Source organism: Eptatretus burgeri, chromosome 15 (genome assembly GCF_056783735.1).
Source record: "Eptatretus burgeri isolate ZD-2024b chromosome 15, Ebu_testis_v1, whole genome shotgun sequence".
Taxonomy (NCBI): domain Eukaryota; kingdom Metazoa; phylum Chordata; class Myxini; order Myxiniformes; family Myxinidae; genus Eptatretus; species Eptatretus burgeri.
Window position 1 is genome coordinate 60,009,242 of NC_140975.1, and position 27,410 is coordinate 60,036,651.

At 44.8% G+C, this 27,410-nt stretch overlaps 1 protein-coding gene across 4 annotated transcripts in view; it reads right to left on the reverse strand.

Annotated features, from left to right (window-relative positions):
• Positions 1 to 27,410, reverse strand: part of MAPKBP1 (mitogen-activated protein kinase binding protein 1) — a 148,466-nt gene that overhangs the window by 77,570 nt on the left and 43,486 nt on the right. For all 4 annotated transcript variants that reach the window (XM_085856233.1, XM_085856235.1, XM_085856234.1 and 1 more), the window contains 10 exons: positions 18,600 to 18,782; positions 17,167 to 17,327; positions 13,447 to 13,636; positions 13,108 to 13,257; positions 12,805 to 12,989; positions 10,857 to 10,948; positions 4,328 to 4,453; positions 4,011 to 4,081; positions 3,806 to 3,927; positions 2,588 to 2,663 (listed from right to left, as the gene is read on the reverse strand). In XM_085856233.1, the coding sequence (XP_085712359.1) occupies positions 2,588 to 2,663; positions 3,806 to 3,927; positions 4,011 to 4,081; positions 4,328 to 4,453; positions 10,857 to 10,948; positions 12,805 to 12,989; positions 13,108 to 13,257; positions 13,447 to 13,636; positions 17,167 to 17,327; positions 18,600 to 18,782 (1,356 nt within the window). The remainder of the gene's footprint in view (positions 1 to 2,587; positions 2,664 to 3,805; positions 3,928 to 4,010; positions 4,082 to 4,327; positions 4,454 to 10,856; positions 10,949 to 12,804; positions 12,990 to 13,107; positions 13,258 to 13,446; positions 13,637 to 17,166; positions 17,328 to 18,599; positions 18,783 to 27,410) is intronic.

Below are 27,410 nucleotides of genomic sequence, written 5' to 3' on the forward strand. Positions count from 1 at the left end.
TAATAATAATAATATTAACATGATAGTATTGCAAAATAATAATATTAATAATAATATTTACAATAATAATGGGACAATAATTGGCAGTAATAAACAGGATAATAACATGATCCCCCCTGGCCGCTTCCATCAATAAATTTCTCATTATTTTATGTGATTAGAATAACGGTAATCTCCTAATCTCATCGCCAGCCAAAAACACGAACTCACACAAAAAGCTGATCCAGGGGTGTGTCCCATTACCAACTAGAAGGGCAATCGATAGAGCGCATACCTCCGCCCCGCAATGCCTTATCCACGAGAACATATCCGGCCAAATATATTTTTGAAATATCATGCTATATATAGTTTTTGAGCCCGATCTCTCAATGGTGAAGAATCACTTTTAAAATTCTCGTTGGCGGATCCGGACCTTCACCAAAATCTCATCAGTTCGTCCTTGTCACACACCCATCCTGTCCACAAAATTTCATCCGAATCCGTCCACAACTTTTTGAGATATTCTGTACATAGACAAACAAACAAACAGACAAAAAGGGGTGAAAACATCACTTCCTTCACCTTTGGTGGCGGAGGTAATAAGCTTGCTATCGATTGCTAAGGTTCCTTATTAACCGTTTCATTTGACTGCTTGCTTGAGTACTTAAGCCACTTGGCGAGTGCTCTCCAAGCTGATTGGTAATTGGACACACCCCAGCACTTGTGCGAGACGACCAAGGACCGTTTTCTGGTTCTGCCGCTTATGTAACGAAAAAGTTAATTACGTGTGATTTTCAACCAATTTTGCCTTTTGTTGAGCTATTTTCGCTTTTCAGCACCGCCGGGGTCGTTTTGTTTCATCTTCGTGACAGGTGCTTTGATACTCGATTTTAAAGAAAAAAAACCATAACATTCCACCGTGTGCATGGGTGTTTTGTGTCCATTTACTAATGAGGGGTGTTTTGTGATCAAGTAATAAATTGTAGTTTGGATTTGCATGACAATATCGATATGTATTAACATGAGGAATTATACAAATATAATTGTGATTATTGTTGCATTTGTATCAAATTATACATAGTAATTATTCCACTTGCTTTCTACGAATACGAACCTCACCCCCTAATTTTGTAATCGTCTTGTCTCGTTAAACATTAGGGGAAAACATTTTTTTTTTATCCATTCAACATGTGACAGTGCTTTCTTTCCTTGAGATGGAGCATTCCCTTTGTGCTGTATTTATCACCACTCACAAGTTGATATGTTTTGGCGACAAAGTGAGACCCCACCCTCGGGGGCCTGTCGTGAAAAATTGTGAACCACGATCGGTCGTGTGGGGGGCCCTTGTTATCTCGGGGCCCCATGCAATTGTATCGGTTGCATGCCCCGAATGCTGCCTCTGGTCACAAACAGCATTATCTACATGATCATTTATCTTGATCAAAATGTAAAACTTAAACAGGCACATGTACCTATAACCGAGACTGCAAAGAAAATAACAAAAAGAGCCACGGCGAAGAGATCCGAAGGATAACGTCAATAGTCTTTCCGGACTACAACTCAGTGCTAAGCTGCCACATAGTCGGGTTGCTGGAGACTAAACTGACACTCCTCACTGGCTTTGTTCGTCGGGTGGGTGACTGCAACACCCTGCCAGGATAAAAAACATCTGACAAAGGGTGTATGAGCTCCCTTCAGGAGCCAACCGCCATCCAGTATGGAGATGGTGTCTCCTCATTAAAAAAAAAACACCCAAATGGAGAAGGAAAATTTATTTTTCTGCCTGGCCTAGTCACCCTCTCCTACACAATGGTCCTGTAAAGAGGTTTCCTCGTTTTAGGACGAGGTGAAGGTTTTTCCAGTTTTTCATCTTTTTCTGTGGATAGCCCTTCACATTTAGTTGCTCTCAGCCTTGTTTGGGGCTAATTTCAATAAATAGAACATCACGTTTTCGCAGGCCGGACACGGAAACCACCTACCATTTTACTACTGGGATGGCGATCCATGGAGGTGTGAAGTAGTAACGAGCCGGCTTTGGACAGCCCTTTAATTTATCAAAAGGCCTCAGGATTAACCTTCATTTTGCGCAGAAACATCTGACACATAACAGTGCGATTGGCCAAAACCACCCAGATAAGGTGTTTATAAAAATCCACTGTGGATGCCGAGCAATGATGAGTAAATGTGAGGAAGAGGGAAGAGAGGATACGAGAAAGATCAATTACAAAATAAAAGAGTAACGATTAAAGAAAAGAGAAAAGTGAAAGACATCAAACAGAAGAGAGAGAGAAAAGAAAGGAAGGAAAAGGAAAAATAAAGAGAGGGCAAGGGAGGGGAGAGGGGTACGAGTAGCTTCAGGCGAAATCACAAGGGACTCTCAACATCTGCTTGTGACACATAAAAACCAGCTTGGTATGCACTTCAAAGACCCAAACGGCGTTGGTGCCATGACAACGGGGGTAATGGTGGGGGCCCAAGCTGATATTCATCAGGACTTGAGCATGCAACTTCAACACCTGCATGCATTTATTACTAACCCGTCCCGAAGGAGGGGGCGAGAGCGTTTGCAAAACCACGTGCTTCCCGAAGGATCCGACGTCTGACTGACCTTAATAAGAGAACCGTCTTCTCCCTGTGAGCCCTTGAAGCACTTCCTCTGCTTCCCACTTCCAAGGTTAAAGATTCTGGTGGCACAACACAGAGCGGAATTAAGAAGGAGCTTTGCAGTTTGGACGAATGCTTAAACGAGGTTTATTTGGCTGACTGAATAAGTGTAAAAGCAGCAAAAGAGATGTGCCAAGTATATTCTTCCTTGCTTATTGTGTAAAATGGCAAGGACACAGCTACTAGCCCTCCTCCCCCCCCCCTAAGTAAAACAAACAGGACTACTGTGCATCAAAGCAAAAGCTTTAAATGTTTTATCCTTATAGCTGTTTCGGTACAAGGGTGTAGAAATGGTTTTACAAACGAGATGCTCAAGTCCAGAACACACCTTTTGTAACTCTCATTCGACATGTATCGAATTAGCAAAATATGTTAGTGGATATTTTAATTTGTATAGATGCCGCATCAAACTCTCTTTTATACTGATCATCTCATTCGTTGAACCTTTTGAAATGCCCTCGTACTCAAAAATAAAAATATATCTCGTTCCTTGCACATGGCCATCTCAATAAATTAAATAAATAATAACCTCTGAAAATTATATGTTTTAACAAATAACAACCATAAAAAAACTATATATATATATATATATATATATATATATATATATATATATATATATATATATATACACACATACAGTATATGGAAAACGCAAATGGAACATAAAATAAAATTATCTCGATATTGCAAGCAAATCATTCACTAAGCTATTTATTAACAAATCGATTAATGCCACTCGAGTTTAGCGGTTCTTCTTCAGTAACACGACGTTCTTTCCAATCGGGAGCTTACTATGGCCCGGCAAGATAGCCTCGAGGTACGTGCACTCGCCTCTGAGCTGTCAAGCCTGGGTTTGATTCCCGACCCAGCTATAAATGGTCAACCTGGTTTTTCACAGGCAGGGCGATTCATAAATTTATTTGCCATCCTTTGGATTGACGTTAAGCTGGGTGCCCCATTTGCCGGCATTAGTTGGCGGACGTTAAAAATCCCACTTTGTCCTTTTGCAAGGAGTATCTATCGCCGCCCACCATGAACAAATGACAAATTCCTGCTCCAACATACTAGGGGCACTGCATCAGTGGCACAGCTGTGGCCCCAGCAAACGACACAATCTGCAGCCACGATTTGGATCAGAAATAAGGAAGAGGGAGCTTACCGAATGTTCCTGTCTTGGCAGCCAATCACCGCATACTTCTGAGAGACGTTGACATCCATATCATACAGAGTAGTTTTACCAACGACGTGATGCTTCCGTGCAAATTGGAGACCTCCGCCCTCCTGCAGAGAAATAAAAGACAAGGAACATAAAAAAACCCAGCATGATCATAACCTCAGTTAAGGTTCAAGGCAACATTACTAACCTTTTCGACGTTGCGGAAGTAGATAGACTTGTCCATACCGCAGCTCACCAATTGAGCTTGATCCCCAACACCTAAAAAAATTAAGGATTAAACAATCTGGTGTACAAGGATTAGTCTTGTTTTGTGGGTGAGAAAAAAGATTAATATGATTTTCAAAAAATAAAAAATAAAAAAGGAGAAGCATTGCCATGTGAGGTAGGTAAACCACTTGAGAAAATAAATAGTTATACAAAAAAGTTGAACATTCCAATCAGCTCAGATCAGAAAAAAAATTTTTTTTGTTGTCCATGGCCATCTATCAGCAGTGGAATTCATACCAGCAATGCGTACGGCTGTGACTGCCGACGAATGCTCATCGAGCGTCTGTTCAAGCGAGTAGCCTTTCTCCATATTGAGCACGTGAATAAGGCGGTCACGGCTTGCGGTGGCCAGCAACCTCATCCCTGTAGGAAAGAAAAAAAAAATCAAAAACATGATACAGATACATCGTCTATGACGATGAACAATATCTCAGCAATCTGACTCGCTCTACAAGGTCAGCTTGGACCTAAGGCCTGAATTTACCAAAACATCAAAAAAAATTATCTTCAAATGTCCTCTCCCATCCCCACCTCAACCCCTTCATCCCCCACCCCCCCTTTCATTCCCATGTGCCAAAATGTCCTTGTGGTTTGAAAGCTCCATTTTTTCCACAAATCTCATCCAGTGTTGAAGTCAAGGTTCAAGGACAGCCCTTGAAATAATAAAGCAAATGGAAAGGACAAACGTCATGGCAGCTACGAGGAAGAGAGCGTCATTGTCGGCTAAAGCAGTGAACCTTTCACCCATTCATTTCTCATTAATTCGAATGTAGTCTGGTCAAAACAACCTCAACCAAAGAGTGAAGAGAGCAGCCAAAATTGGCATGAAGGGATCAAGTGATCCTGCATTTGCCAACAAGGGAGCAACTTTCCAAGGCTGCCAACGCCAAAAATATGGGTTAGTAGTCGAAGAAGAAGAGAAAAAATCAGTTTCATGTTTACGAAAACAAATGAGGACAAATTCTCAAGAGTTCAGTCACAATAAAAGTGGGAATCAACATTTAAAATACAGAAATAGCTGCAGTGAAAAGATATAGCATTACTACTGAGCAATATATCTGAACATACAACACTTGGAAGAAAATAAAAACCACGATAATTCATTCTCCTCGGCTGACACAGAAGATGACCACGTTCGGGTGGTGTCATGGTTAGAGCATCCGCGTCTGGGAGGTTAGTGCTTTGAACCCTGGTCGAATCATACCAACCATTAACCAGAGAGTTGGTGTCAAAGCCACCCAATGCTCGCCTGTTTATACATTTATCGTTTTTAAAAGACTAGTCTAATCATATTTTTTACAAAGCATTGCAGTGAAGTCTGATCCAAATAATTTTAAAGCAATATATGTGTTTGTATATTGTAATCAGTAAAAAAATAGTGTGGTAGATAAAAACATTAGAAAGGAAATAACTTGGACCAAAAACTTTAACATTTTCATGTTAAATTTCACGTTGTTAAATTCATTTCACGCTGACGCTCACGCCGGGAGAATCGCTATAGCTCTCTGTTCTTCGAACAAGCGAGCTAAAAATGGTACGTGCTGCTTCCTTGCTTGATGCTCAGTATTTAAAAAAGGGGCAGGGAATGGACAAACAACCATATGTCAGCAACAGTTGTGGAGACTTTGAAGGGCCTAATGGCTCCCACCTGTGTTGAAATCCCTCCTAATGAAACTCATAACATTTGTACCGACTGGACCATAAAAAGGGCAATATTTGATGATGCCAAGATTTTCATGATGGTAAATAAGTTTCAAATTTCCTGAGGTTGCCTGTGACAACTTTTTTTTGCAGGTATTAAAACTAATAGAGTAATTTAACAGAGCAGCACATCTTTATTTATTACGCGTGCATTGAAACAAACAGTCACCGAAGAGAGTGCAGAAAGCATTTGAGAAAAAATTCCCAGCATCTCATGCACCTGCTTCCAGAACAATTAAGGTATTCGTTCGAAAGATGGAAGATACTGGATCATGACAAAAGATAAACAAGAAAATGAGCAATCAGAGATTGCAGACCCTCACCAGGACTTATTTTTTTGTGCAGTGTATCTTGTGTGGTGTTTGTGTACTGGTGTGTTACATAATTAATGAGACATAACTAGAACTGCTACTTTGTAACTGCTGCCAGTGATGACTGGGTACCAAGATTTCCTGCTTTGATGGAACCCTACTTTGATCGGACACCTGACCCTGATCCATGACGTTTTTTTTTTATCATTCATTATTCAATTAAATTTAGAATTGGATTAAAATAAATTAAATTCAAATCAAATGGAAAACCAGTCCTGCATTGGAGTAATCAGAAGGAACCCAGACAAGCAAAAAGGCAAAGATGAAGTCTTCAGGAGGAACCTGAATAGGATTCACATTTCAGCTGCTCCTCCTGAACCCTCAAACCCATCAATGCACAGCCAAGTGAGCCTTATTCAAAAATTAATAAATAAATAAAACAAAAAGAACCCACATCAAAAAAATTAAATAATTCTGGCTGCCAGACCATGCATCTGATCAAGTTCAAATTTAAAACATGTATTCCCCATCACTACTCGATCATAGATCTGAAGTTTCATGTCGATTGATTAAGCGGTTCCAGAGAAAACATTATTTAACATTTTCTTCAATCCAATATGGCTGCCAAACCTTGTGACCTATCAATTATTCCTGAAACAAACTTATACACCCATGGCTTGGGGGAACATTTGTGTGAAGTTTCTCCAAAATTTGTGCGGCAGTTCTGGGGAAGATTTTAATATGTTTTAGGGTAAATTCAATATGGCTGCCAAACCATGTGACCTTTGACATAATGTGTGAACTTTTTGTTTTTCATGGATAGGTGGTCATACGTGTAAAGTTTCTCCTCGATCTGTTCAGCCACTTCAAAAAAGATTTTTGAAGGTTTAAAAAAAAAACAATATGGCTGCCGAATCATGTGATGGATGACGTCATCAAATTTTTTTCAGTGGACCAATTTAACCTGAGATGACCCTCAAAATGTTTCATACTGATCAGATGTAGCGTTCTACATACGCAATTATGACGTCATAACGATGGCACCTATGATGTCATCAAAACATCACGCTTATTAACCTCCGCCATTGAAGATGGATGGAGGTTACTGTTTTCACCCCCTGTCTGTTTGTTTTTTGTTTGTTTGTGAACAGTATTACGGGAAAACTCCTGGGCGGATTTCGACGAAAACTTGGTGGGGGGATTAGGTATGGTCCAAGGATCATGGCATGAGGTTTTGGACTTGGTCCAAAAAAAAAACAGAAAATTTTGCAACTTTTTTTCCAAAAAATTTAGATTTTATTTGAAAAATATTTGATTTTTTTTTTTTGCATTTCTACATGTTTTAAGGGATTTCCAACCCCCCCCCCAAAAAAAAATTGTTAGAGAAAAAAAAAACAAATTTTACACCTTTTTTTTCAAAAAAATTTCGATTTTTTTTCAAAAAAATTTCGATTTTTTTTGGCATTTCTACATGCGCATCGATCTGGTTTAGTTTATTCAATCGTGGTTCAGTAGAGTCTAATCCGTTTTGACCTACAATGAATAGGATATCAGGTTCACTTCAGTGACCCAGCAGTATTGGCGGCGGAGGTTTTGCACTCTACCGAGTGCTCCCCCTCTAGTTCCCCATGAGGAGTCCTTGTCGTGTGCCAAGTTTCAATTTTTTCCTTGGTGCAGTTTTCAGGGATACAGAAGTCCAAATTTTTCCCATTTTTCCAACATGGCTGCCACACCACGTGACCTATGATGTCATAATTATGATTAAAACATTCTACATGAGTAATCACACCTATGGTGAAAATTTGGTCTCAAAAAGTTCTGCGGAGAAAAACACAAAAGTTCTGTGCGGACAAAGAAACAAATGAAATTGCTCGTTGAGCAAGGAATTGCCAAAATAACTTTGTCATATCTCCATGATCTCTGAAAAAACAAAAACCTGGAAATCAATTTGGTTCTTTTAAGTCGATAGTGCTACTGTTTAATGAGTTGTAGCACTTAGTTTGGTCATGATCATAACTTGGAAGTCAATCGGACTTGAAATGGCGTTTTTATCGCAATTTGAAAGTTTTGACCCGACCCTCGTGACATTCGACCCCCGACCGCTAAGAAGGGTGTTGGTGTGACACCACAATGAAACATATGGTGGGATGCAGAATCGGAAGATGCACATTTTGGATTTGGTTTGACGTCAATACGATCATTTTAGCGGATGTTATTGCGAAAATAAGAATTTCGGTTTTTTGGTGACCTTGACCTTGACCTTTGACCTCGATTCACCAAAAACGACAAGTGTCTAAGTTGGACCATGGCCGACGTCTGTACCCAGTTTGGTCATGATCGCTGAAACGGTGTGGCTGCGACTGGGTAAACAAACACACAAACAATCAGACACACAGAATGACACACAGAATGACATACACAACCGACCAACATAATTGCCGAAATCCGAAGGATTCCGGCAATTAACAAACACAGTCAGACAGACAAATGGACCCAAACGCAATGCCCTCTCCTTCGACGAGGGTAATAAGGGCTGTTCAGAACGGTGTGTTCATGTTCACTTCCCAGAGCCTATCAAACCTGTATGGCAATGCATGGAGGGAGTTCCACGCAAATCAGCATGATGAATGTCAGCGACAACAGTCGAGTCGCACATCAGTGTGATGAATACTGAAGGAATACTTTGGGCTTTTTCCTTCCAAAATCCAGCTTTTCCAAGCACCTAATGAAAATGATCACAGTAAACAGGATGGATTTTTTAACCACTTCTCTGAAGCGCTGGAAAATGAAGACCTCAGTATTGATGACATTTTCTCTGATGAGTGCCATATTTACCTTAACGGGATGATGAATAAACAGAATTACACAGCTTGGGGAACAGAAAAGCCATAAGGACATGAATAAGCATCACTTCATTCTCCCAAAATCACCGTCTGGTGTCGGTCAACTTTGTCACTAATCTGCAGTCCCTATTTTTTGAAGACCCTCATACTGAAATGGCAGTAACTGTGACATCAGATGATTATCTTCACCTGCAGAATGAACAGTGTGAGATATGAAAATGCATGGTTTCAACAAGATGGAGACATATCTCATACCTCCAATGAATGTCTTGCTTGGCTGATGGAAAAAAAAAAAAAAAACATTCCGAATCACCTTATCAGTCACACAACTGAATTCCCATGGCCCTCAGATCTTGTGACTTGCCACTGCTGGATTATGTTTCATGGGAACAAGTTAAAAGGAGTGTTTTTCAGTTGAAAGCAACCACAACTGCTGATTTTAAAAAATACAGTTATTCAGATTATCTCAGGAGTTACGCAAAACACCCTTCAGAAAGTGATGCGTAACCTGTTGCTGCGTATAAGAAAAGCTATAGGACAGAAGAGAGGTCATATTGAGCACTTGGTTTAAGTGTTGGACTTTGAGTATTGTAACAAATATTTCACATTAAAAATTCTTTCATGTTTATCACTGGTGTCGAGTTATGATTTTTTTGCTTTATCTACCTTTTTTTGTTTTTATGGCCCACCCTAAACAACTGAAAGTGGAACGTTATCGAAAATGAATGTGGAACCAAAATTCAGGTAGAGGAGAATCAAACAAAGAGGTAGTGCAACACATTGGTTTCCCCATCAGCCACAGGGTCGACACACATTGCCTCCTCTTGTATTTTAAACCAACCTTTCGGTTTTTATCATGTCGGTAAAGCAGACAGACAGACACACACACACACATACTCTTCCTCTCCGACGTTTTGATGCAAGGAAAATGATAATAATAAGAAGACAGATCCAAATAACTGCTATTTCAACTGTTCAGCACCAAAATCAATGACTTTAAATGTCAGTTTGGAAGAGATAAAAACCATCTTCCACAGGGTTGAATAAGCTGTAGTCGTAAAAGCTGCTTTATATTTAAAATAGCAAGCTGTAATATTTCTAATTGAAGTAAGCTGCAATTTAGTCTGACTCTCCAAGCCAAAGCTTCATCTATTGTCAATAAATTATCCAATTATATCTATTCATCCCAAAAGCCATTTTGTGCTTTCCCTCTGCAATAGTTTAAACTGTTCAAGGAAAAATAATAATAAACAACAAAAAGTCGTCGTGCAGAGCACGATACTTGCGAAATCCACCGCCCCTCCAAAGGTCGCCATGGATACATCAAATTGTCCATTTCATTAAGATTAAAATTGACAATCTTAATCAAAGGTCAGGTCAATCGGATGAAAATTGATTCTTTTTACAGATTAAATTTGACCTTGAGTTGACCTTTGACCTTAAAAATATTTGTTTTTACAATTCAGTGATAGATTATGAAAATCCTGTTTAATTCTCAAGTCAATCAGATGAAAATTGTCGATTTTTCAGATAAAAATTAATGATTTTAGAAATTTGACCTCGAGTCGACCTGACATTTTGACCTCAAAAATAGTTGGTTTCCTCATCCATTGACGCAATATGCAAATCTTGTTCAAATTTCAAATCAATCGGATGAAAAATAACGATTTTAGAACTTTGACCTCAAAATTAATAGGTTTCTCAGTTGAGACTACCTCGACAACTTGGTAAAGTTTCATGACGATCAGTTTAGAATTGTGACCTGAAGGAAATAAACAGACAGACAAAAAGACAGACAAACAGAAAGAATAACAAAATCGACTGACTAATATACTTGAAAAAGCTTCGATTTTGCAAGTAATAATCATGATGAGTGTAAGTTTTCAGCCTCGCAATTCGATCAACACACACCTGTTTCTGGCTTCGAGTATTCCAAGCACATCACCTCCGTGTCATGAGCCTCGATTTTCACCAACTCGGCAAACAGCTCCAAATCGTAGATCCTACGCACACCACACACGCTATGGAAGGTAAATTTCTTCATCAAACCACGTAGATCATGTTACTACAATTTGATTTGATTGTAGGATTCAACCTGGAGATTGATTAAACACTTTTTCTGAGTCAGAAATGTCAGTCATCAGAATTGGTGGCATAACGGTTAGAACATCAGCTCTGATTAATTATGGGAGGTTGGCAGTTCGAACCCCGGCCTGGTCATAACAAAGACTTCAAAAATGGTCCCTGCTGCTTCCTTACTTGAGGCTTGGCATTTAAAGGATAGACGCTTGACGCTCGGCATGGACAAACAACCATGAGTTGGCAACCATTGCACAGATTTGATGGGTCTAATGGCCTCCTCCTGCGTTTTAGTTCTTTGTCAGGGATTTTGTATCATTATCATCATTTGCTTGTTCATGTCATTCCTCATGAATGACCTCTGCTTTAATTGGCCGAGCATTCAACATACATGCAACGTTTGGCGTTATAATCAGCACGAGAGTCGCTTCGCTAAAAAACTCAAGTTTTATGAAAAAGCTCCAGGGATTCATGACCTTTGTTACATGGGAAAGGGAACATGGAGATGCAGTCAAAGCTGTTTGAGTAAAACATCGACACCATTTCCAGCAGATACCCGTACAAACAATCGAGAACAGTATTGGCACAATTTGTGGGCAATCACTTTGAAATAAATTGTTCAAGCACGGCATCGATGTACGTTACTATCCATCAAATAGACATGGGTGGCCATTTGATTACGTACAAAGGAAACATTGCCTTTGGGAAAAATAAAATTAAAACCACCTTTCACTTTAGGTCTCGAAGAAAAGAAAAATAGCCAGAATTTATGATGAACTTCCATGATGATGGAACCAGAATTATCGACATAATAAAGTACAAAGTACAAGTATTATTGATTACTACTGAGCGAAGCATGTGCAGCAATTCACAGCAAGAACCGATCAAACGCCACAATATGGAGTGCAGGTGGCGTGTCTGATAGCACATATCTAAAATGTGTCGAATAAAGTCAAGCTTTCTCAAATCGCTTTATGCTAATAATGCAGGATATCCTGTGAATGTGAATCCGAGTCATTATATCTCAGGTCTGGCAGGACAGCTTTGAGGTATGTATAAGCCTGTGAGCCATCTAGCCTGGGTTTGAATCTCGACTCAGCTATAAACTGTCATTCTTTTCTTTCACAGGCAGGGTGATTGATTCATAAATGTGTGTGCCATCCCTCGGATGGATGTTAAACTGGGAGTTCTGTCTTTCAGCATTAATTGGTGAACGTTAAAGATCCCACTATGTCTTTTTCCAAGAGTCTTCTTCTTCTTCTTCTTCTTCTTCTTCTTCTTTCGGCTGCTCCCTTTAGGGGTCGCCACAGCGGATCATCCGTATGATCCGCATAGTGATTTGGCACGTTTTACGCCAGATGCCCTTCCTGACGCAACCCTGGTCACCTCTTACGACACACAGGGAAATGGTACACCTATTTTAACCGGGGTATACACTGGCCCAGTACACTGGTACTCATTTCGCCGACCTCGGAAGGATGACAGGCTGAGTCAACCCCCTGGTGTATTAATTCAGTGGCCCAACGGGGCTTGAACTCAGGACCTTTTGGATCCCAAGCCGCTGCCCTAACCACTGCGCCAACACCAGGTATATGTCTTTTTCCAAGAGTAGGCGAGCTAATGCCAGCACCCTGGCCAAATTCCAAATTCCTGCTCTAAACGTACAAATGGCACTGCATCAGGAGCACAGCTGCACCCCCAGCAAATTATTCTACCAACAGGCCTGTGTTGCATTCGAAAGAAGAAGAATTTTATTTCGGAAAATGTTGACAGTTTTCACCTGACATTCCCAACACGGTCGCCAGCAGCCAAGTGTTGTCCATCAGGGCTGACACGCAGCGTGCGAATCCCAGTTTTAGTTTCGGAAAATGTGGAATCCGTCTTGTCGGTGCCGCCTGTTGGGTTGGGATCGACATCCTGGAGGAACTGAAGGTTCCCATCCACATAAATCACCTTGAGCAAGTCCTGTTAGGCATGCAGGTAAGGTGAAAAGAAAATCAGAAGTTGTCAAGGAACTAAACGGCATCGACGCAAGAAGATAATGCAAAACAAGAAAAATCGATGAATAACGAGAAAACCTTACGGCGCTATAAATGTTACGATGGATGTTAGCGCTGCTTGGATTAGACTCCAAATATGGGTTCCACAAGCGCACAGTGTTATCAGAGGAGCACGTGACAAACGTCCCAGCTGATAAACACCCCTTTCCAGGACACTCCACTGCCGGGTACATCTGCACAATGCCATGGAAAGACACACCTCAGCAACGGTTTGCCAAACACAAGAAGGGAAAATGGAAAAGACGATCAACAAAATAGCCAAGCTAAAATAAATAAATAAATAAATAAATATGAAAAATGATCTCATCCGTAAATGTGTCAAAATCTTCGCCGCAATAAAACCCGAGCCTATTCTTTCTCACCTCAACACCCCAAACACACGAGGAATGGTAGAGTGCCGAGTAGACCTTTCCCACTTTGCGTACATCCCTCACATCCCACACATACAAGCTATGATCGCTGTAAACACAGCTTAGCCATCGATTCGTTGGATCAAAGGTCAGTGCCACAGTGTCAGGGAACCGTTCTTCGGATCGTTTTTGAGGCACATGGCTGTAAAAACAACAGGCGCACAATGCGAAGTTTATGATGTAACAATTTACCTTGATGGTACAATCGTGACTCAAGAAAAACCAAAGCACCTTATTGGATTAGAAAGATTTTTTAAAGTTCCAAATTATTTCATAAATTGTCCTTGGATGAGCTCTTTGTTTATCACACAAGATTACTGCAATCCTTCACGACTACAGGGTATCCGTGATTCTATATTCTTCACGGCCGTTTGTTAGTGAGAGCAACAGGAAATGTTGTGGCTGCAGCCGCTTTCATTTTTGTATGGAGTCAAGGCGCGTGGAAAAGTGAGAACACTGAAAGGATCGGGACGCAACGAGGAAAAACGGAACGGTAAAGAGAGGGGGGAAACACTAACACCAGAGAACAGAGGGGGACTTGGAGAAATGGGGGATGTGGGGAGAAAACAGGGGGAGAGGAGGATGCGTGGGGTGGAAAAAATGGATATAGAATCAAACTGGCAGGAAGAAAAAAACTGGAAATTTGAGAGGAGGTGGGCTTTGGGTGAGAAGGGGGGTTAACAGGGGTTGAAAACATTATGGTTTTGGTTGGGGAATGATCTGGGATAGTAGTCTTGAAGACCTAGAGGGGAAAACGAGATTGAAGAGGATGTGGAAGTTTGTTCCAGAGGCGAGAAGAAAAGAGGCACAAATGAGTGGAGGTGAGGAGCGATTCTGGATTTTGGGAGTTTCACGAGAAGGGGGTTGCTGGTCGACCGCATGGGCCCTGCAGATACCTGAGAGGGTGGGGGGGGACACAGAGAGGGGAGAAGATGCAAGAGCAGAAAAGAGGCTAAAGAAGACAAAAGGACCATCGACCTCTCGGAGATGGCAAAGTGATCGGCCCATAGATTCAGCTTCATCGCGAGAGATTCCAATGATCTTGAAGGAGTTGGTTTCCACGTCGTCAAGGTGAGCAAGGTGCAAGGCAGTGGCACCAGCCCAAAGGGGAGAGCAATGCTCCTTCAAGCTGCGGATGAAAGCCTTGTTGGTGGATAGGAGTTCAGGTGTACCAAGGAACGACTTTGCATGATGGAGGATGCACAGTCAGCAACTGGCTTTGATGGCCAACTTTGAAATGTAGTTTGCCTAAGAAAGATCATCGATGAAAGTGAGACCCAAGAGTTTGAGTGACTGAACTTCTTCAAGGAGGGTCGTTCAGAAAGTAGATTAGGAGGGTTTGCCATGTTGTCCTTTTAGAGAGAGAAAGAGAGAGTGAGTGTGTGGGGTTTCTCAGGATTAAAAGACATATTCAGGTTGTGATTTTGTGTTTAACCTGTTTGTGATTTTGTTAAGGTCTGAAGAGAGGGAAGAGACTGCTGCCTCTATATGTGAAGGATGATGAATGTCAAGGCAAAAGGTAGAGTAATCAGCAAAGAGATAAAGAGAGGAAGTTTTGAGGGGGTGGGGTGAGGGTGAAGCTTGGAGAGGGTGGCGTGGGGCGATGCAGAAAGAGGAGACATGAAGTGGAGGAATACTGGAGAGGAGGATATAGAAGAGGTGGTGTTGGAAGGACATGGGGTTGTAGGAGATGTGGGGGAGGGTACTGCCACGGAGGGGTTTGACACCATAAAATAATATGAATGGGGATTTTCTTGTGGTGAGCAGACAATGTCTGCAAACTGGACTTCTCAAACTGGGGAATCTCAAGATTCCCGAAATGGACAAACGGAGATCACGATCATGGGATGGATGGATGGAATTTTTAGTGGAGAAAGGTGGTGCACTAGGAACGAGAGCTTTGGTGAGATGTTTGTAAAATATTCTATGAAGATGAAGAAGAAAAAGGAGGAGGAGGAGGGGGAGGAAGAGGAGAAAGAGGAATAGATCGTGAGGATGAAGAAGAGCACATTTTCTCAGAGATGGCCAAACGGATCTTCATCAAATTTTCAGAGGTTCATCAATGAGTGCCGGGGGAGTGCTTTAGGCCAAATTTTTTTATTTTATTTTTTAAGTTGGACTTTTTCTTTTCTTTTCCTAAATCACTATATTGTGCCTAAGCATTTGTACCAATGTGAAAGGTAATATTAAATGATCCCCAACCCCATTCCTTAGTGGGTGTAGGGAAGTGTTTTCGGCTTCCACAAAAAAAAAAATTGATTTCTTCAAAATACCAACAGGACAGTACCAGGCAACGTCAGATACCCCTGCTAGTCATGGATGAAATAAGGAAATTGAAGCATTTTAAAATGTTTTTTCAAAAACTTTTAAAGGAAGAAGCATTTCCTTCAGTGAAGATTCAGTGTGGAGATATTGAGAAAAGGGATAGATAAAGAATTAGGTACAGGATGCACAGTTCAGGTGTAACGCAGAATGAGATCATATTTGAGTGAAAACGTTTTTGTTTGTTTTTTTGAAGTGAAGAGGGGACAGAAGAAAGGACCAAATTTTGGGGGGGAAAAAAGTGGAACGACAAACAACCTCAATTTTGCTCGCCGGCTATCCGATGAGTAGGCTTGAGCGACACAACAAAGAATTTGACAATACAGCACAACGAGGTCCGATTAACATGGAAAACATGGACTCTACCTTCTGCCGATTAACATGGACAAAAACTCAAACAGCAACATGGGGATGAAAATATAACAGAAAAACACGACGGATCCGGTTAAAAAATAAAATAAAAAACAACTTAACTTTTATTGAGGTGCATGAAAACAGCAGTTGCAGATTTGCCAAAACCTGGAGCAACCCCTAACCGGAAGTCAAAGTGGTCCATATTAGTGGATCATCTATTTATTATATCCCAAATATGTTAGAACTTTCAGCAAATGGTGGTCCATATTCAGGGACCATCCATTTATTATGTCCCAAAATATGGCAGAAACTACAACCCATTTGCTTCATACATATTTCTGCCCAACTCCCCTCTTAATCCTATCTCCTCCAAATGCTCTTTTTTTCCTCCTACGCTCTCATCGTCCTCCCCCTTTTGTTTTCTCAAATCAGCAGCTTCGGTGCATACATAATATATAGATGGCTCTTGAGACCAAAAACCGTGGTTTCCATTTCCAATAATCTGCCAACGGCGATGCAGCAAGCTCACCCTGGGAGACCAAGTTGAGCAATGAGAAATCTTTACATATGACAAATGAGAAATCTTTGGAGCTATGTGAAAGGTAATAATAAATGATCTCCGACCTCATTCCTTCATGTCATTGATGCATCGACATTGATGGAAAAAAATAAAATATAAATGTATATATATACATTGTTGTTGGAATACAAATTGTTGGAATATATTCCAACAACTTGTAACACATCATCAGCAGGCCTTCAACTTTGAATTCATAGCTTTAAAAGCATCCTCTATGAAAGGGAAAGTGCCATCTAGATAATTGTTTTCAGAAACGAATGAAAGAATGGATTCAGCTGAACGGGAACTGAGAAAAATACAGTGCAAAGAAGCCAACAAAGGAATAAAGTGAAAAGCAATAGTCGGAATGAATGAGGCTCATAAGGACTGATCAGCGTTAAGTGAGTGAACCCTGCAGGTCAAAAGCAGCAACCGACCTTGGATCAATGCCTTCCACCACATCGAGGCCAAGATGATGAGGTTTCGGGATGGTGACTATCAGCCGCAAGTTTTCTGGGTTGTAGATGCGCACCGTCCCGTCAGCGCAGCCACAGAAGATCAGCTCCTCACTGACGGACAGGCAGCAGGCTGAAGCCGCCTGTGAGATTCAAAATCCAAAAGCACGAGCATCTCCTTTGACACGAGGGAATGATCATTGACAGAGTAAGGGATTTGATTTGTGCAAGTCAAGCGGAATTTAAAATCATTATTTTTTGAAGGTGAGAGCACATTTGTCCCACAAGCTCTGCACGATTTAAAAGCAGCAATGGGGAAAGGGAGAATAAAATAAAAGGAAAACGCTTGTCTATTGATGTTAACACCCCTCTGTTTAAATATTTGGACCCTCTCTCCACAACCACAAGATGAACAGTTTCAGGCAAAAGCTTAAACCGCAAATCATGACAGGCGCTCTGGCAACTGCACACACGTCAAGGCAAGAGACGAAGGAGGAATCGCCATGAAATATGAGGGAATGGGAAATTGTGCAAACCAGAGTCAGTCCTCACGCATTACAGGCTAGTTTGACATTTACAACGGAAGCCCAAGTTTGTCAGCAGGACGTTTAGCCAGGATTAGAGCCTAAACATGATCTCAGCAGTCGGTAAACAACAGACAAAAGAACGCTGAAAAGGCGTTGACTTTAAAGACTCGTTTTAGGATTAGAACTGAAGCAGGTCAATTTGTTAAACTTAAGACTCCAGCTGAGGACGGTCGAAGTACGAGAGGAGGGGGTTTAACCAACCCGATCCAAAAAAAATTCCCCCCACCCCAATCACACCCACTACCAGAAGACGACAGGGTGAGTTTTTGCGCAGAAAATCTTTGGATTCATTCTGGAATAAAACTACAACACCTGTCCCTTCCATGTTTTACAGGAAAAAAAAAAAAAAAAATATTTGCTTCAACTTCCGAGAAAGTGAAATTAGTTTGCTTTCAAATAATACGAATTAGAGATTTCCCAATCACCAAGGTTTTATGTAAATTATATAAATGCCTTCCAATACACTGCATAAAATACAGCAAGTCACAAAAACCAAGGTTAAAGAAAGGGAAAATCTGCAAATCATGCAGGCAAATAACCTCTCCCCACCTACTAGTATTCCCCTCCCCCCACTCCCCTTTAACAATCTTATTACCCACAATTCTCCCTTACACTCCTTTAAGTAAATGCAATTCAAAGAGTACATTCGGGAATCAAATAAATGACCAGATTTTAGATTTTGCTTACAAAGCACAAATCACCATAATGGAGGGGAAGTCGGTTTGGCCAGCAGATGTGTACTCCACGATAAAAGTGCATGCACCGCGACAGTCAAGACACTGAAAAGTCACGTGCTGTGTGTTTTGCAGTTTGGTAGGAAAAACCCACCCCGAGTTCCACCCAGTTCTCCAGCAGCCGACGACCGTTAAACTCGCAAAGCAAGCCCGAACGCGTGATGCAGAATGCACTCTCAGCCTTCTTTCCACGGCCACAAGCCACCGCACAGAACAGGTTATTTTGTTGCTCCCCCAGCAGACCCGAGCGCCCATTCAGAGGAACTGTCCAGTTCACCTGTGCGAATGTTCACACGAGAGGAGAGACAGAGACAGCAAAGTGAAAGGCAGCCGAGATGTAGATACAGACAGTATATATCAGTACCTTCAGAAGGTATGAACACCCTTTGACTTTTGTCACATGTGTTGTGTTGTGTTTCAGCCTGAATTTAAAATGGATTCAATTTTTTTATTTTTTTTTTTGTCACCAATCTACAAAAATGAGCCCACAATGTCAAAGTGAAAACATGTTTTTAGATTATTTTTACAAATTCATTAAAAGTGAAAAGCTGAAATGTCTTGCGTCAAGAAGTATTCAACCGCCCCCCCCCCCCCTCGACTCAATACTGTGTAGAAGCGCCTTTGGCAGTGATTACAGCTTCGAGTTTTCTTGGATATGTCTGCATCAACTTTACACATCTTGATTTGGGGATTTTGCTCCCATTCTTCCTTGCAGATTTGATCAGGCTCTGTCAAGTTGGATGGGGAGTGTCGGTGAACAGCAATCTTCAAGTCTTTCCACAGATTCTCAATGGCATTCAAGTCTGGGCTTTGGCTGGGCCAATCAAGGGCTTTCACATTCTTGTTCTGAAGCCATTCCAGTGTTGCTTAGGATGTATGAGTGGGGTCATTGACCTGTTGCAACGTAAATCTTCACCACAGTCTTTGGTCATTTACACTCTGAAGCAGGTTCTCCTCAAGGATTTTCCTGTATTTGGCTCCATTCATTGTTCCCTCAATCCTTATGAGTCCCCCAGTCCCTGCCGCTGAAAAGCATCCCGGTAGCATGATGTTGCCATCATGATGCCTCACAGTTGGGATGATGTTAGATGGGTGATGACCTGTGCTCATTTTCTGCCAGATGTAGTGCTTTACATTCAGGCCAGAGTTTAATTTTAGTCTCATCAGACCACAGAATCTTTTAACTCATACTCTCAGACTCTTTCACGTGGCGTGCCATCATGTACCTTTTTCACAGGAGTGCCTTCCGTCTGGCCACTCTCCCATAAAGCCTAGATTTGTGAAGTGCTGCAGAGACTGGTATCCTTCCGGCAGGTTCTCCCATCTCAGCCAAGGAACTCTGTAGTTCTGTCAGAGTGGTCATTAGGTTCTTGGTCACCTCCCTGACCAAGGTCCTTCTTGCCTGGTTGCTCAGTTTGGTCAGACGGCCAGCTCGAGGAAGAGTATGGGTCATTCCAGGTCAGGTATGGGAGCATGTGCCAGAACAGCACGTCGCTGCGTCCACTTTCCGCCGCTACTCCAGGGGCCTCCGTCTGGCCATCCCCAGGCAGATGCCAGGCCCATCCCCATCTCCTTGAGATGATGGTCAACCTGTTGCAACCATGAGGCACGTGGTCGACCCACTGGCCTCCTCCACTCATGAGACTCCCTCGCTGAGAGAATCTGGTGAGCAGGATCAGAGTCAGGAAAACGAGCCACATGTCCATACTGTGGTGGAGTCTGCGGGCCTATGGGGAAGGGCATGGTGATGATGCATGGTGGGCGTGATGATGGGAGGAGTGGCCGTGGGGGTCAGTGTATCGGCAAGGGATATGAGGTGTGCGCGCCGCCTGAGGCGTCGTAGTAATGCTGGAGTCGTCCGGCTCGTGCGTGTGCATACGAATAAAGGAGAGCTGCCGGGCAGAGTACGCCCGCGCTCGTACTTGTACAACACAGCCCGGCTCGACTGTCCTTCCGCTCGTGTCTGCCTGCTAAGCATCTTCCATTTCAGTACAGTACAGTTGGCGAACGAGGATCTGCGGATCGGCGTGTGCAGGGTCGGCAAGTAACTCGGGCGGTTCCAAGCTACGGAGCCAAGGGTCTCACGGAGCATGGCGGAAGGTCGGGGCACGGCACACGGACATGTACCCATGTTCGGGGGAGATGAATTAGAGTTGTTTTCTGAACAGTTAGGTTGCTACTTTCGGGCGAATGATGTAGAGGATGAAGAGAAAGGCAAGGCGATCTTGCTCGCCTCGCTATCAACGGAGCACTACCGCCTGCTGAGTGATTTGGTGGCTCCAAATAGACCCAGTGATGATGTGCTATCCTTTCAGGACATCGTGGCGAAAATGAAGACCCACTTGGCGCCGGAGAAGTCATTACATCTCGCGCGGTTCCAGTTCGATCACCTCGCTAAGGGGGGCGAGGAGCGCGTTGCGGACTTCGTGGCACGAGTGAAGCATTCGGCTGTGCCTTGCAAATTCACGGCAGAGGAGCGTCCGACAAGGCTCAGAGATCGTTTTATTTCTGGTCTGCGAGACGCAAAGATGGTAGCGGCCATCCTGCGATTAACCAACATCACATTCGACTCGGCGGTCGTGACTGCTTCGTCTGTCGAGCAGACACTCACGGATGTCCGCGCCATTGCTGGCCAGGACGTAATGAGTAGCTCCAGCTGGGGCATGTCGGCTAATCCCGAAGTCCACGCGGTAACCGCACAAGTGCCGCGAGTCACGCAGCCCGGAGTCCGAGCGGTGGCTCAAGTGCCGCAGGTCGCACGCGCGCCTGGCGGTGCGGGACGAGGGGCACCGCAGCACGGTCGCACCGGGAGCGAAGGGGCACCGCAGCACAGTCGCACCGGGAGCGAGGGGGCACCGCAGCACGGTCGCACCTGGAGCGAGGGGGCACCGCAGCACGGTCGCACCTGGAGCAAAGGGACTTTCCGCGGCTGCTGGGGGTGTGGGGGTCCGCACCTGCGACAAATGTGCCCGTATAAGAACACCGTGTGTTTGCATTGTCACAAGGTGGGACATTTGAAGCGTGTGTGTCGGATGGCGGGGGCCTCCGTTGGGGTCTTGGATGACGAGGTGCGAGAGGACCCCAGTGATCTGGAGATCGGCCTGCAACCGGGGCCTGACAATGCCGGCGAGCCAGAGCGGGAGATGCAACCACGGTTGAGTCTGTTTTCCGTTGGTTCGGAGATGACGACGCCTTTCACGGTTGAGGTCGAAGTGAATGGCCAACCGACTGTGTTTTGCGTGGATAACGGGGCGGAAGTGTCGGTCATGGATGAGCGGGAGGCTCGTGGTCTTCGCGGTATTCGCCTGGTCAAGACGGCCTTGTCGTTATACACGTACACCGGTGAGGCGATTGCACCGCTTGCGAGGGCCGACGTCTCAGTGCGCTACCGAGATCGACGCGCCCAGCTCTCGGTGTTCGTTGTACGAGGGTAGGGGCCCCCCCTGTTGGGTCGGGACTGGCTGGCGCACCTCGGACTGGGTCTCCGGTTCGTACCTCCAGATGTGCCAGTGCTCTCTTCGAGGCCTTCGTCGAGTACCGAGGGCGAGGCTCTGGCGGGCGGCGAGAGCCGTATCAGCTCTCGCGATGAGTTCCCGCGCTTCGCTCGCGATGAGTTCCCGCGCTTCGGCAGGGTTCGTGAGGCAATGCGCGTCGGTGTTGTGCAGGCAGCTTCGACAGGTGACGGTGAGCCCGTGGCGTTAAAGGGAGTCGCGAGTCACAACATCGAGTCGACAACCAAGAAGCGGACTCGTGATGCGGGTTGTGGGTTGTTGTTCAGGGCATATATGTTTTTCCTTGCTCTAGTGATGCAGTTTAACGTTGTTGAAATAAATGCCAGCAGTTCTCGGGTAAAAGTGGATGTGGCGGAGATCAGTCAATGGGAGTTGTATTATGATCAATGTGATGTGGGGGGTTCAGGAGCGGTGGTGGCGAATAAAAAGGTTGGGTTGGCCGTCCATTGTCCCGGGCCACAGGTAATTGCTTTGTCATGTGCTGGGATTTTATCAAAAAAGCACGCTGTACGGAAAATTGAATTTGCGATGTTTCGAATAATGTTCGTAGTGATTTATAACGAGCCTATGATTGCAGTGTGGGTTAAATGGAGTTGCTCCCGTCTAGCTGCCGTGTGGGTCTTGGAGATCGACTCGGAACCAAGACTGGTGCCCTGGTCGGCGTTACCCCCACCTCTGATTGCGAGCGCAACTCTCTGTGTTCGCTCAAGGCCATTGGGACGGGCATTGGCGTCTCAACTGATTGTGGTGCGTGAGTTGTTTTGGCGCATTAGATGCATGCAGCCAGCGGCGCTGTTCAGCGCCCCCGGCCAAGGTCGATCAGGGCTGGCGCGACGGCTTCCAGATAGCGGGCTGCCGGCCTCGGGATGTTTATCTACGTCGGGTCTGCCTGGGGGGAGTGGGCCAGAGGCGTTTGATGGGGCCGGGGGAGGTTGGCCCGAAAGGTCGTCACGACCTCGGGGAGGGGCATGTCAGCATGGGCCGCCTGGGGGCGTTTTTGCTGCGTAGTGCTGCTGTGCTTCTCATTTGCTGCTTCATATCGGTAACACGGTCAGAGTGGGGGGGGGGCTTTGTGCACCTCCGTCTTTGGAACCTGGCCTTTACTGCTCCACGCGCTCGCATCGACACATTATATGATGTGGTGTGCTATTATACTTCGCTATTTTCATTTTATTTCCATGATTATTATACGAAGTCCTTCGTGTTCTGCATGCTTCTTATAATGGTAATCATTTAATAATCATAGTTTTAGGGGGGAGGAGTGTGGTGGAGTCTGCGGGCCTATGGGGAAGGGCATGGTGATGATGCATGGTGGGCGTGATGATGGGAGGAGTGGCCGTGGGGGTCAGTGTATCGGCAAGGGATATGAGGTGTGCGCGCCGCCTGAGGCGTCGTAGTAATGCTGGAGTCGTCCGGCTCGTGCGTGTGCGTACGAATAAAGGAGAGCTGCCGGGCAGAGTACGCCCGCGCTCGTACTTGTACAACACAGCCCGGCTCGACTGTCCTTCCGCTCGTGTCTGCCTGCTAAGCATCTTCCATTTCAGTACAGTACACATACAGCCGCAACTGATGCTCACGGACTATGCAGGTAACAAATCTCATCCGAGTCTCTCTCAGCAACCGCTCGTTGGACACAAAATCCGACCAGCGATAGCCAAGGATTCTCCGAAGAGACCTGGTACCAAAGGAATTAAGTCTCCGTCTCAGATCCTTGGTCAGAGTCCAAGTCTCGCACCCATAGAGCAAGACTGGAAGTACCAAGGACCTGAAGACTCGGACTTTCGTCCTCCCGCACAGGTACCGACAGCGCCACACCCCATGATCCAGTGAATCCATGACTCCCCAGGCCCGACCCAGACGTCTATTGACCTCTAACTCGCAGCCAGCAGAGACATGAATATCACTGCCAAGGTAAGTGAATCTCTCCACGACCTCAACATCCTCACCACAAACAGACACAGACAGGACAGCAGCATCCAAGATGTCACCGAAAGCCTGGATCTTAGTTTTGACCCAAGAAACCCGTAATCCCAATGGCTCCGACTCCTCATTCAGCACCTCGAGGGCCCCCAAGAGGATGTCTAAAGTCTCTGCAAAGATGACTGCATCATCTGCAAAGTCAAGGTCCGAGATCTCGACATTCCCAAATGACGCACTGCAACTTGATCTCTCTGACATCCTCCCTAGAATCCAGTCCATACAAGTGCTGAAAAGTGTGGGGGCAAGTACACATCCCTGACGAACTCCAGTAACAACTGGGAATAAGTCAGAGATGGTACCACCACACTTCACAGCACTCTCAGTACCAGAGTAGAGTTCAGACATCAGATCGATCAGTTTTGGTGGCACCCCACGAAGACCAAGAATCCTCCAGAGGACATCCCGATTCACTGAATCGAACGCTTTACAGAGATCAACATAGGCTGCAAGCAGCCCCTGCCGAAACTCTCGTCTGCGTTCGGTGAGGACACGAAGTGCAAGGATACGGTCAATCGTTGACCTCTTTGGTGTAAAGCCTGACTGCTCTGGATGCTGGTGCTCAAGCAGATGGTGGCGAACCCTATCGAGAATTATCCGAGCAAAGACCTTGCCCGGCACTGAGAGCAGCGTCACCCCTCGGTAGTTGTTGCAGTCTTGGCGATCACCCTTCCCTTTCCAGAGAGGGACAACAAGGCCCCTCTTCCAGTCAGTTGGGATGATGCCTGTGTTCCAGGCAGAGCACAAAACTGCATGCAGCGACACGAGTGCAGCATTTCCACCAGCCTTGAGAAGTTCGGCATGGATGCCACAGATCCCTGGAGCTTTGCCCCGTTTCAACTGGTTCACCGCAGCCCGTGTTTCCACAAGTGTAGGTGGACCACAGTTGATTCGAGGGTCAGCAACAGGGATTGTAACACCCTTGACGTCCAACTCGACAGTTGGGGGATCAGCCTGGTACAACCGCTCAAAGTAACCGGCCCAGCGGGCCTTCACTTCAGACTCCTCTGTCAAGAGCCTACCACTCTCTGCTCGAACAGTAGTGCTCCGAGGGATGGGCTTGGATGAACGTAATGCGCGAATTCCCCTGTAAGCAGGACGAGAATCACCTGTCCACAGGTGATGCTCTACCCCCTCACAGATTCCTCGCACATAGGCCTCCTTGTCCACCCTCAGTGCACGTACAGTTTTACGCCTCAGCTCCCTGAACAGCTCAGCTCTGCCATTCAGCCTGGCCCTGCGACTCTGGTCAATGGTATCCAGTGTCCCTTGAGAGACAAAATTCTTCTTTGCCCTGCGGTGAGCTCCAAGGCATCCACCGGCAACATCAAGGACGGTGGTCTTGAAGGCGTTCCACAACTCTTCAGGACCCCCCAAAGCACCCAGACCCCCCAAGTGTCCACTCAGCCTGTTCGCAAACTCCTCAGCTACTCTCTCATCCCTGAGCTTGGTAACATCCAGCCTCGGCTGGGATGGTACCATTCTCCAGGATTTAAGGTGCAGCTTTAGAGTTGCTACAACAAGCCTGTGGTCAGTATTGAGGAACTGAGCACTCCGGTAGACCCTGCAGTTCTGGATCATCCTCCAACGACCGTCAATGAGGATGTGGTCAATCTCCTTTGCCACATCACCAGCGTTGGAATACCAAGTCCAGCGATGAGCTTGTGGGCGCTGAAACCATGAACCAGCCACCCTAAGTCCATGACTTCTTGCAAAGTCAAGGAACTTAGTGCTATTCTGGTTCATAGTTCCTGACCCATGGGGACCAACACACACCTCATAACCGTCCCTATCAGTTCCAGTCGATGCATTGAAATCCCCCAAGACTAGAAGTGTATCTCGTCTGGGGCACTGATCAACCACAGACTCGAGTGTGGCGTAGAATGCATCCTTCACGGTGAGATCACTTGCCTCAGTCGGAGCATAAACAGAGACCAGGGAAATGACACCTAAGGAGTGACGAATCCTTAATCTCATAATACGCTCGTTGACCGGTGTTACCTCAATTATCATTGGGGTCAGCTTATTGGACACAGCTACAGCAACTCCTTGGGTATGGTAACCATCAGAGCGACCAGACCAATAGTAGGTGTAACCACCCACCATTATCTCGCCGCAATCCGGTCTCCGAACCTCAGAGAGAGCTGCAATCCCGATGTCCAAACGCTTGAGCTCAGATGATAACAGAGACAGGTGATCATTCTCTCTTAGGGATAGGACATTCCAGGCACCCACCCGAAGGGACCGCCTCAGGTTAACGCAAGGAGACCGCCGTCTGGTGGACGACACCTCAGCACCACTCCGACACACTCTCCCGCAATCTGACCCAGGGATGTTACCCCGTGGTTTCCCTCCTATCAAAGATTGGGGGTCCCGAAGGCTTTGCCCCAATCCCGTCATCCGGTGAGCTGCCCTGCGAAGGGAAGCTGCACAGGAGGTACTCCCACGGAGTGGGTTTTCAGATTTTTTTTGCGTTTTTGCGTTTTGCGGAATGAAGGGTTTTACGGTGGCCGGAGTGCAAATCCTGCCACCAACCTCCTAATAAGAAGTGACCCAACTGCAGGAGGACGTCCGCAGACACAGTTGGGCACGAGATATGGATGGCCGTTGGCTCACAAGGAGCTCCTCTGCCCTTTGACAGGTTTTGTTTTTAATCCTGCTGGGTGTCCATATCCAAACACCCTCCTCACCAGAAAACCTGGTGGGGGAGACGGTTTAGTCGCCGACAACCCGACCATGGAACAGGTTAGTACAGGTTTACATGGTACCTGTAGCAGGTCACAGATCGAACCTGACCTGACAGCTATTTGACCTGACACCTGAACCTGACCTGACAGTCATTCCATATTCTTTCCATTTCCTAAAGATGGAGCTCACTGTGGTCTTGGGAACTTTCAACTCTCTAGAAATTATTTTATACCCATCTCCAGATCTATGCCTCCTCACAATTATATCTCAGAGTTCTACAGAGAGTTCCTTGGACTTCATGGTGGAGTTTCTGCTCTGACATGCACTGTCAACTGTGGGCCTCATATAGAAAGGTGTGTTTCTTTCTAAATAATGTCCAATCAATCGAATTGGCCTCAGGTGGACTCCAATCAAGTTGTGGAGGCATCTCAAGGATGATCAAAGGAAATTGGATGCACCTGAGCTCAATTTGGAGTGTCATAGCAAACGGGGTTGAATACTTATTGATGCCAGACATTTCAGCTTTTCATTTTTAATTAATTTGTAAAAATTCTAAAAACATATTTTCACTTTGTCATTATGGGGTCATTTTGTGTAGATCGGTGACAAAAAAAACAAACTTAAATTTAATCCATTTTAAATTCAGGCTGTAATAACAAAATGTGACAAAAGTTGAGGGGTGTGAATACTTTCTGAAGGCACTGTATGTATGAAAAAAATATATATAC